The 12,171-nt window shown below is 38.2% G+C and overlaps 1 protein-coding gene across 1 annotated transcript; it reads left to right on the forward strand.

Moving 5' to 3' along the window:
• Positions 1-4,821: 4,821 nt before the first annotated feature.
• LOC148868304 (uncharacterized) lies at positions 4,822-10,316 on the forward strand. The gene is made up of 9 exons (XM_088970258.1): positions 4,822-5,305; positions 6,833-7,042; positions 7,119-7,385; positions 7,719-7,753; positions 7,839-7,934; positions 8,203-8,350; positions 8,453-9,159; positions 9,278-9,605; positions 9,688-10,316. The coding sequence occupies exons 1-9, from the start codon at positions 5,185-5,187 to the stop codon at positions 9,837-9,839; spliced, it is 2,064 nt and encodes a 687-aa protein (XP_088826384.1). The 5' UTR covers positions 4,822-5,184; the 3' UTR covers positions 9,840-10,316.
• Positions 10,317-12,171: the final 1,855 nt, after the last annotated feature.

Consider the following 12,171-nt stretch of genomic DNA (forward strand, 5'->3'; position numbering starts at 1 on the left):
TTTTAGTAAATATATATATATATATATATAACATTATATCCATATTGATGATATGCATATTATCTAATCAAAGTTCAGGTCAATTTTCATTCCATCTTTAGAGCTTGAATAACCAAATCCAGTCTGTGCAAAACCTCCGTTGCCTAATCATTAACTAGATATAATCACCGCCTTGTCCTTTTTATTGTCATCATCATCATCAAAGTCTTATCCCTAATTGGCTATATGACCATTGTTTCGCTATTCTGTTGCATTCAATGGCAATGCAATATTTTTTTTGGTAAAAAGCTGATTTCATTGAAAGAACATAAACAACAATAAGAGCGAAAACAAAGAAGAGAGCTTGAGAGCAATAAAACAGAAAAAACAAACTACTACGAAACAAAAGAAAAAGCAACAACAAACGCTAAACAACGAAGAGAACTACTAAATACTAGACAAAAGCCACACTGGAAAATCTCCTTCCAGCCACAACATTGAACGAGCACCTAGCTTTGCTAGCTCATGGGCAGCAGCATTCACACTTCAAGGACACCACAAGAATTTAACTTCCAGACCTTCACAAAGGTTCACTAAATCTTCTTTAAGAAAGACCATATCTGCTGGGCAAAAAGACGAGGAGTTGTTGAAGTAAGAAGTAAGTTTTTGACAATCAGATTCAAAGATCACCCGGGATAAACTCTTCCTCTTAGATGTCTTCACTGCTCCCACAAGCCCATAGCCTCTATCAATAAGGGAGAGTTAGTTGAAAAGGAGTTGCAGGTAGCTCGACAACAAAAACCAACTGAGTCTCTCGCAGTAAATCCATAGGAAGCTTTATTGGGAGCTAGAAAGCCTCCATAAACGTTGATCTTCACAAAACATTCATTAGGAGGGCAACAACAAACAGAAGGAAGGTTTTCCAATTTCTGTTGCAAAAGCAGAGATGTCTCTCTTGTCAACTTGTTCATAGCATTGATTACATTCAAAGGATTAGAAGATGACTTTTCAAATAAACCTCTATTCCTGTCTTTCCATATCTCCCATAAACCAACAAGCAAACTAATAATGTTCTCTAAGTGAGAAGATAAAGCAGATTTGAAAGTTATTGTAAACCAAACAATAAAGGATAGGGAAGGATTAATTAGATCGACCAACAGACCCAAACTTGAGCCAAACCAAACACACTTGATTTTTTCACTTAGTAACAGAGCATGCATCACATATTCATTCATTCTCTTTCTCACACCGAAGGCATATCGGAGATTGCAAAATCTTCCACTTGTAAAGATTTTCATTCATTGCTAGACTATTGTTACACCATCTCCACATAAAGTTTGATTTTTTTCCCCACAAGATCTGCCTCTGTCTGGATTTGGGTCACACAAATCCTGGGAGGCAAAGAAATATGCTTATTTAACTGTTAATTGTACTTACTTAGATCCAATCCAAATAGGTTTGTCACTTTGTCCTCCCAAGAATTTAAGGGAATCCTCATCTAAAGAATCTCTTCAATTGTTTCATCAAGAAACATATGTTTTACTACTTGGACATTCCAAGATATGGAACTACTATTTATTAAAGAAGAGACACATTGATTTTGCCTAGATCTTGGGGCTAGTCCCATTGGTTTGAGATCCTCAATGCCTGGAATCCAAAGATCTTTCCTGATGTTTACTTTATTAGAGCAAACCTTTCTCTAACACCTCTTTTTCCTCTCAAAATACCAGTCCACCCCCAAGATTGGCCATTTCTGTCATTTGCTCTTAAAAAGTGAGAACTGGGGAAATATTTAGTCTTTATTACTCTTGCCCATAAGCTTTGAGAATCATGGCAAAGCCTCCAAACATGCTTTGCTAAAAGGATAACGATTCCTAAAACCCAATCCACCATTAAACTTATTCTTACAAATTTGATCCCACACAACCCAGAGTTTTTAAGATCACTCTTTGTTAGTAGACCTCATGATCTTTTAGGATGAATAGGTTATTTTGGAGTAAAAACATTCATCTTTCAATAAACTAGGGCTAAATTAGAGACGTCCACCCCAAGTGAATTTTACCAGTTGATTGGTCGTACGCCAGTGTCCACCATGGGAGCCGTAATTCATTTGTTCTTTTGGCATGGACAAAACTTCAGCAACACTCTAATAAATCTCCTCCAAAGTCAGTGATAGTGTAGCGGGACTTGATTCTACATCTCTAAGTGACAATTTAGTTTACATACCAACTGGGCCACCACTTAGTTGACTATTTGTAGTTGAAGTATTTTGGATTGATCAATACAAATTGGCAATAGATATATTTTGTTTCATCACATATGAGAGTCACTACAGGTAGAATGATTAGACTTCGCCTCATTACAACTGAGTTCATATTTACTCATCAAGAGCGCACCCCACATCGACCTTACAGCATGTTTCAACTGTTCATATGGAACATCTCCGTAATTGTCATGGGTGATCTTCGAGATGCACAACTGAAACGTGCTGTGAGGTTAGTGTGCGAACTCATTACAACTCCCTCTGACATTTGCATTTTTAAGGTAATGCCTGTTTCATCCATGAACAACATCAAATAGCAATTGTGTATCAATTAGAAGGCCAAAATTATTATTATATATTTTAATTTAAGAAAAATGATTATTATTATTGTTGTTATTATTATTATTATTATTATTATTATGATGATGATGATGATGATGATATGGTTGAAAAACTCCTCCATGAAGGCTAGAGGGTTCAACACGACCTCCCCAACATAAGTCGGGATGCCAAACATCGTAAACTGCTGCAGTGAACTGGATGGCTGAATCGTGGTTGAAAATTTGAAGTTGCTCTAGGTTGAACTGTTTGATGTAGTCTCTGAGCTTATCGTCAAGTCACTAGACGACATTGAGCAGGCAGGTTGCGGACTTCGAGCATCGCTTTTTTGTGGCAAAGTGTATGGGGAACATGTCAACTAACTAGTTCTAACTCTTAATAGAGCCCATGACCATACCTGTACACCACATCCGAGTTGTGGTGATCCCATGCAAAGGCTCGCATCATTTGCCCCATGTAGCTGTGTCAGGGCCTGAAAACTATCAAGGTGGTTGACCAGGTTAGTTGTTTCGTCGTATGATTCCAAGTTAGGGGCCTTGAAGTCTTTCGGCCATGGGGCCATTAGGATCTCACGTCAGGGCCTAAAAGCTGTCGAGGTGGCTGACCAGGTCAGTTGTCTCGTCGTATGATTCCAAGTTAGGGGCCTTGAAGTCTGTCGGCCATGGGGCCATTAGGATCTCAACAGCCAGTGATGAAGTTAGGACACTAGTTGTGTTGAGGAGGTGGCTTCCTTCTCTTATTTCTTTTCCACCTCTTCATTGTCATTTGGGGTGAGGCGGCTTCTTCCTAGGGCGTGGCGTGTTTGTTTGCGATGGCTTCTTCACAACCCTTTGGTCGAGCTGGTGGCTCCAGTCCCGGTCGGTGTTGTGATCTGGCTTAGTTCCTGGATCAAGACCTGGGTTCTGATTCTGATCATCAGACTACTGGTTCTAGTTCTGGTTTTGCCCAACGACCTAATCTCGTTGGTGTTGTTGCTGTTGCATCCCTACTAGTGCAACAAAACAACCTTCCCATGTCCTCATTTGTAGGTTAATCCTGCGAACGAACTGCACCAGCTCGTTGAATTGGCAACCGTCAACTCCAATAGGAACCACGAAGGGCTCGATCAGTGGAAGAGGTGCATTCACAGTGGGTAGAGGGAGGTTAGGGTTCTGCGTAACAGGGACACCTAGTAAAGCCAGGGCTACGATGAATTGCCCAATAGTAACAGAGGGGACATTAGTATGCATGGCATGCTGGTTTTGCCCCCCCCCCCCCTATGACTATTCCATCGTGGTTGTTAACGTTGTTGACGGAAGTGTTGCTAGAAGATGTCATTGAGAACATACTTAAAAAGGAAGTGTGAGAGTATGACTTTTTTGTAGCATTCCCATAAATGACGCCAATTGATGGTGCACAATTTGGTACTCCTTGCCGGTAGACAGCTCGAATGTCGAATTGAGTAGGTCGCCTAGCTAAGCTGCAAAGAAAGAGATCAGAGTGTTCAAGATGCTTTACTCGGGGTGGGCACTCCGATGCTTAAGTCAACGAAGAGTTTTGAGAGAGCTAAATCGTGCGTACATTTTTCTATGAATGAGGATGCCTTTATATAGGTAAGTTGTTGTGAGGCTCATGAAGTGCATCCGAGATCTCTAATGCATCTGATTTGGAGGTGGTTTTCATGCCTAGAGGTGGACTTCGTGTAACCGGCTCTTCCAACGTAGCGTTGTAAGTCGGAGATGACACTTTTCCTGTAGAAGAGGTCGCTCAGCACATTAGACATGTCGCTAGCCGAACTTGGGTCAGGTCGGCCAAAGTAGGCCGCCTCTTACATTAACCTGACATCTTGCAGGGCCGTTCATAGTTTGGCCTGTCGAAGTAGTATCGAGGTCACTAGGGTGGTTGCAAAGTGTCCGAGGCACTTTCGAGGCTTACTTACGTGATGTTGAGGTGTCAATTGATTGTTTTGAGGTACCACATGTCATCACGTCACTGGAGGGCCAAATCACCCCTCATCAGGAGGGCTTTTGGGGTTTTCAATTAGACTCCACACTAAAACATGACTTGCAAATTTGTGTTTGGTGAAAATAAGAGAAACCAAATCAACCTGGCCGTTCCAAAAACCAGAATTGTGACTATAACATAAATAGTTTATCCGGAACACGGATGCTCACCCAAATACAGAAGCAGACCCAAACGGGACCCTAGGAATAACTTCGTGTGTTTTGCTAAAATAAAAAGAGAGAATGAAAATAGAAATTGAAGATAGAAAATAGACAAAGTAGCCAAAATTTCCCGCCCGTTGGGCTGTCAGTCCTCATTTAAATGTTAAATTTTTTTGGGGAAAGAGAAGAATACAAGAAGATAGTAATACACAGACATCTTGAAAAATGGAAAATGGCAATCGATTTGGTTCTCTCTCCGGCTCTCCTTCATTACATTACTAGCACGGTACTCAGTTATAGCTTTTGATAGTTTTTTGGCTGAAACCAGTGCGCCTTCAAAGCTCAAAGTTCCTATATTCTCCGTGACTTTACGCGTTGTTCTTCACCGATCATCTTTTTTATTCCGGAATTCCACACGATTCCCCTAGAAATTATATCTCTTCCTTCCGTATACCTGCTATGGATATAAGGGAGAAAAACAGCGTGGAAATGAATAAGGTTCATCTGATCGATGTTTCTTCTGAGGACGATTGTCTGATCGCCTCGCCTTCTGGAAGCTTACCGAACCTGCAATCTTCTGGTATCTGAGAGTCTTCTTTTTTATTGATCTTGATCTATTAGATGCGTTGGATGCTTGGTTCTGATAGATTAGTCTATTTCCTTCCCATCGATTTTTAATGCTATATTTCATTGTTCTAGGGTTTTACTATTTCATCTGACACTTAAACTTTGTTGTTGTTGCTTCAGATGATGATGATGACGATGATATAATTTGGTTATAATTTTGTTATATTTCTCTTCTTTAAGGGCAAAACCGTTACTTCTCTTTCGTTTTAATAATTTGTTCAAATTGCAGTGCTTCTTGATCGTGTTTTCTATTTGTTCTAAATTGCATAATAGTAAACAGTCCGCTGCATCACCGGTGTCTTTCACGTTGTGATAAATCAATTATGGCAACCTAATTATAATGCAAAGGAAATTTCATCCTTTTTCTTTAGCTTTGTCATTTCTAGATTTTGGTTTCATTGGAGGAATTGAGGGGAAAGGAAGACTTTAACAGCACCGAGTTGCAATTATCATAGAATAATTAGATGCCCGTCTCTGTCTATTTACGATTAGGATATACTGGCACTTTTGGTGAAAAATGAATAGGACATTCTGGTGTCGAATTATATTTATATGGGAATTAGGTTTACCAATATGTAGCCATGTATCCATTGGATTTGCCTACGAGTAAATACAAGTTTTGATTGTTTCACTTAATACATTTCATCGTTTTAGATTAGCCTGCCCAATTGACTGAAGCTATTCATCTCTTTTAGCTACGTAAAAAGCAAATAAGCTGTGCAGTGCTTTAAGTTGTGGACTTAATTCGGTGCTATTCTGGAAAAAAGGCCATTACCCAATGTTAGTCCCGGCTATCTGTGGTCTTTGGAGGGGTAGACTGGAAATGGTCCTAACCTTTTTCCTTTTTCTTTTTTTAATACAAAGTGGCCACTTTCCGACTCACACCTGTGTTCTCCCACTTTCCAGACTGAGATAATACCATTACACCTCCGGTGTTTCAGGAAGCCAAAGTATGGGAATGGCATACTTGCCTAATGAGATGTAAAAGGATTAGATTTATGATATGCATATTTTCAAGATGTTGGCCCATTATGGTCTGATCGTAAATTGTCATGGAGTAGAAGATGTTCAACTTGTTGAAGAGGCAGTGTTCTTATTCTTAGAAATTTTCATCAAGTTGGACTTTTAAGTTCACTGAAATTGAATAGCTTGTTTGTAGTCATTGCTTACCTGTTAAGACAATTAACTACATTCCAATTTCCAACAACATCAACAAACTAGAAAATGACTCTTAAAAACTCAAATTTACGAAAACCTGAATCACCCAAAGATTGGGAAATTGCCATTGGTTCAATAACTTAGAGAAACTAGATATTTCTTTCATGGTTTCTTCTCTTTTGCCACATCTTAATTTGCATAGTCATGCGTGGAAGGATATTTGCATCATATATTGCTTGGAGAAGGAATTTCTTGGTGACATCCTATTTTGTTTAGTACCTGAGTTACATAAGACTATTTGTACCTTGACTTAAATTGATAGGATTCTTGAAAAGTTCAAAGGAGCGTGACAACCTTGAGCTGTATGAAGCTGAATGTGCTCAGGACGACAAGAACGTATCCGATTTACCCCAGGAAGGGGAACTGGCGCCTCCTTTATCTGAATCCTTTGAACCTGAAAGAACAAGAAAATTTGGCAAGTGTAATCTGCGCAAAAGTTTAGCCTGGGACAGTGCCTTTTTTACAAGTGCAGGTATTCTTGTTCAGCAACGTCTTTCTATTTTCATTGAAAATCCTAAATGAAAAGTTCCTTTCTGAGCATTTCCCAGGTGTTCTTGATCCTGAGGAGCTGTCAATGATAAATGATGGATTCAAGAAGGCTGAAACACATCCATTACCAGCAATTCAAGAAGATATGCGGCGATCTAATGAGTCAATTTCCACATTAGATAGTGACAATTTGACGTTGGAATGCCTTGAGGTTGAATTGTTTGAAGATATAAGAGCTTCCATCCAAAGATCCAATGGAATGTCCACTACATCATCTCCTAGTAGTAATGTAGGATCAAGAGAACCAGCCAATAGAAGCATTCCCTGTGAGTATTTTGCTATGTGTGCTCTCCCATTTGTAGAATTGTTTTAACTTTTTGTCAGACTTCAGTATCAAGATCTTTTGCATGCGCAAACTGCACATGCTTGAGATGCATCATATCAATTATTTGAATGTAAAATTGAGATGGATCATCTCAATCTAGGATTTAGAAAATGGTCTGCCACCATCTCTTTGCTTGGGTATATCTGCTGAGGTGTGCTGATAATTTCTAGGTTACGTTTAATTAAATGGTTTTACATGTTTTATGCTTTTCTCTCTACATGTCTTTTTGTTGTTATTTTTTTTTTCTCAAAGTAGTGTGGATTTTTCCTTTCAGCTTCAAAGAAGGTGGAGCTTGCATCTCGAACTAGGGTAAGTACTATTTATAGCTGTCCTTAATGGTCAATATTTTGGTATTCCAAGAGCAATTTGCTATTTATTTCTCCCAAAATCTCAGGCGAAGCAGATAGCAACTTCCAAGAGGCAAAGTATTAGCTTGCAAGGCTCAGATAAATATACAAAGGAGTCTTCTGTTCGTCAACGAGCTATACAGGTATGTAAAATCTAAGCACATGCTCATTACGTATTCATGCTCTGGAGTGTATTCGAGGAATAATTTTGGAAGTGCCAAATTTTTGGCTCATTGAATTTTCTTTATGAGATGTAACAGAGAATCTGGGATTGTTGTATCTAACAATTTTAAAATCTTAACATCAATATAAAGCCTTGATATTGACTGTTTATGGTAGCAATGGCAGTAGTTCTCCACAATGGTGTTTCTGGGATATGGTTTATCTAACATTCTTTAATTGATTTGAAAGGCTGCTGCTAGAAGTGGAGAACAGAATCAATCATTTCTTAAGCCACCCAGGATATCAGGGAATGTCAACCCCACCTCAGCAGCACCAACAAAAAGAACATCCTTGGATCGTGCAAAGGTGGACAGCATTACGGCTAAAGCTGGATCAGGTAAAATGAATTCCATCAATACAGATTAATTTGTCTTACAGATGCATGAACATGCCTTTCTTGATACTTAACTAGTTGACTTTGAACTCGTTACATTTGCAGCTAGAGGAGCATCTGCTATGCCATCCAAGAAGCCTGGTTTAGTTGCTCCTTGCATTGTTACCCCTAGGTGTACACCATCCCCAAAACCTTCTTCAGTTTCTTCTCCCTCTGCCACAACAAAAGTGGAGTCAAAAGCTTCTTGTTCCTCCAGCAGTAGGTCTGGTACCACTTCATCTGATTCTACTGGAAAGTCTCCCCCCAACTCCCGGAGGAACAAAATTCAGTCTAGAAATACGAATCCAGCTTCCTCTGCTTCAACCATCAAAACACCTCTGAAGCTTTCATCTAGAAACAAAACTACATCTGAAAGTTCTCGTCTCTCAGCCTATCTGATGTCTGTGTCTAAGCGCTCTTCGAGCATATCACCTGCCAGCTCTATTGATGGGTGGTCTACAGAATCATCTTCATCAACTTCTACTGTCAACCAAAGATCCAATAGTTCAAAGGCCAGTATTGACATTGGTTCTCCTCACAGAGGGCTCTCTCTTGATGCTAATGCCCCTCACGCATTAGACCAGCAGAAAAATGTACACGATCAGCCTCCTCCAGAGCTAGAGAATCATGAAGCAGCATTGCCAAGTCAGTGTGCCAAGAAAGCTTCCTTGGTAACTGGCATACATTCTCGTTCAATTTCCAATGATATTTCTAGAAGTGCTAAGCCCTCTGGTCTTAGAATGCCATCACCAAAAATTGGATTTTTTGATGCGGTTAGTTTTTGCTCGATTCTTCCATGCTGTATTCCATTTTCCTTGTTCGCAATATGTGAATTTGAATTTGCTTTTCTAGGAAAGTATACACCAAGGTAAAATTCACTTAATTTTTCAGGAGAAATCCTTGGCGCGCACTTCCAGTGGAAGTCTGCAATTTCATTCTGGAGTACGAAGTGGTTTGCCCAAACAAGGACCTGGAATTGGTAACCTTAGCGTGAGTGTTGTTAAGACAAAACCCAGTAAGATTCAGCCTGCAAATACGGTAAGAGGCCCTGGGATCCAGCATGCTGGAATGCTACACCCTACTACGTTAGGCATGAAGTCTACATCTTCATCGCACCATCATGAATCATCAAAGGCTTCACCTAAGTTGTCTGGTACTTCAGCGCCTGCAGATGATCGTCATTGCGTATCCTCAGAGGTTCAGGTGTCTTCTAGAGATGGTACGGAGAACTGATAAAAAACTAGTGAAATTGAAGAACTGCCTGAGATTTACACAGGGTTTAATTTCTGGTTTCATTGCAGAAAATGGAAGCGAAGATAAATTGAAGAGTAAACTGGTTGCAGCAAGTAAGGGGCAGGGGCATGTATTCGCTATTGACACAAGTCTTGAACAACTTCATGGACATCATATTTCTGACGGGAAGGAAAATTTGTTTCATGTTGAACAAGTATAGATCATTAGGACAGGCGTACAACAACTTTTCATCCGAATGTGGATGCAGTGAAAGAGCTTCTAGTTATGGTGGTGAAGAAGGGTCCTCTTTTACAACTTGATGGTAATAATAATCCCAACGGAATTAAAAGAAAAACAGAAAGCATAACGGACGAAGTTTGGAGCTGAACCTCAACGTCGATTTCTTTAACTATGCCGAGAGATTTTCCTTTTTTTTGTTATTTCCTATGGCTGAGTTTGCGTTGCACCAGTGTAAATACATGGGAAGTGCAAGTAGGATCGTTGTAATTCTGGTTTGCTTCTGCTTCATGTTTGACTCTTTTTTTTGTAGAAGTAAAATAGAGTAAAATACTGAGGTCTCCGCAAAAGAGAACCCAAGTGGGTCATTTGCAAGGCTCAAAATATTGATACTCGATTTTTGCGTATCTGAGAATTCTGTACCATCTAAACTCTGGCTTAATTTTTCCGTTGACAGGTCGACAGTGGAAAGTGAATGTTAGCTATTAATGATTAATGATTGAAATCTTAAAGTTTAAACGCTTAATATAACATGCATTGTTGATCTTGGAATGGTGGTGCAAATTTTGCAACCACAGGGACGTTGCAATATTTTCAACTTACTGCAAAAATTGAGTATCGAGATTATCAATAATTTGAACTATATCATCACTTAGATAAATCAAAGTCCAAACCAGTTTCAGGTTTTGGGTCTTTACCCAGTACTTTGAAAATATAGAAATAAATGTAAACAGTTTCATATTAAACATTTTTTGGGCTCCATGGGTCTATACAACGGGGTAGCCCATCCCTCGAACCCATAATCATCCCTCCCCCAAACCTAACCTTCGTGCAAAGTCTTTCTTACAAAGACATTACCAACCAGCCAGCTAGCACCTTGCTTATTAAACAACAGATGCAACAAGATGCTTAATTTCGAGATCCCATCATATTCTATGCAGTTATCAAGCAGAAATCTGCCTAGGGATCTAAATAGGGTCAAAACAATTAAATTTGGTTAGATATTGAATAAAGTGATTAATTGGTTATGTGGACGTACCCTTAATTATCGAACAAAAGGCACAACATACGGTAGATATCATTGTAATTGTAATCCCCTGGAAAGGTGCAGCTGCAAAGTTTAAAACTCAGATCATTCACGAAGAGCTTATCTTGTGTGCAACTACGTTGACTGATTTAGGTCATGTTTGGTTTGTCGCTCTGTGCCTTATTAGAGTATTTGGCTATAAAATTCTTGCCATAGCATAGGGCTCATTCTTTTAAAAATGAAAAATCAATTCATAGCGCAAAAATTGAGACCTGCAATATGAAAAATAATCATGCCCCATCTAATTTATTTTCATTCTTTAAAAAAATCCTATGCCAATAATCATTAATCACCACCCTAAGTCTACAAAATTCTTATCATAGGACTCATTATTTTCAAAATGAAAAATCAACCCATAACCAAGGTTTAAAGTATCAGAAACGCAAGGTGTATCGGAATGTTAAGAAATTCAAAAAAATCATAAAAAATATATTATTAACAATGCTTACAAAATTTATATGATTGTAAATAAATCATTTAAATGCAAAAAAAAACATAATTTAACTTTTATATAAAATGTGACATATCGATACATAATTAGTAGTCGTTGAAAAATGATGGAATAACTAAAATGTGAAAAAAAAACAAAAAAAACTAAAATATAAATGTATATACATCAATTTTCAAATAACCGATATAATTATCACAATATTTATTAATATATAAATTTTAAAAATTAATTTCCGCATTTATTAATAAGCACCACTAAGAAAAGAAAAATAATTGACTTAAAAATAAAAGTGCATGTAAATACACTAAATAAAAACAAATTGGATTGGTTTAGTGGCGAAATTAAGTGCATTAAAATTTGGTGACTAGGGTACGAGTCTCGCTATTGTAAATATTTGTAGCTTTTACACTAACAAAACGAAATTAATGAGAGAGAGAGAGAGAAAGAGAGTCATTAATTAATAGAATTAATGAGATATATATTTAGGCACTAAAATTTAAATTTTCCTTAAATATAGGAGTAATTAACTAATTAATGAAAAAGTTAGACTTAACTAGATAAGTAATAAAAGACATTAATGAGAGATATTCGGTATTTAATACAGATTAATTGAACAAGGGAAATCGAAATGATTCGGTTTGTATCGGTATGTTTCGGGATTGTAAAGGCCGATATAAATCCGAAACGGCCTGATACGGGTCCATATACATATAAGAAAAGATACGGAACACATGAATTTTACATGTTCCATGTATCGGTTTCTTATGGAAACGGTTA

This window comes from Nelumbo lutea, chromosome 2, assembly GCF_056320005.1.
Source record: "Nelumbo lutea isolate HS-2025 chromosome 2, American lotus-T2T, whole genome shotgun sequence".
NCBI classification, from domain to species: Eukaryota; Viridiplantae; Streptophyta; class Magnoliopsida; order Proteales; family Nelumbonaceae; genus Nelumbo; species Nelumbo lutea.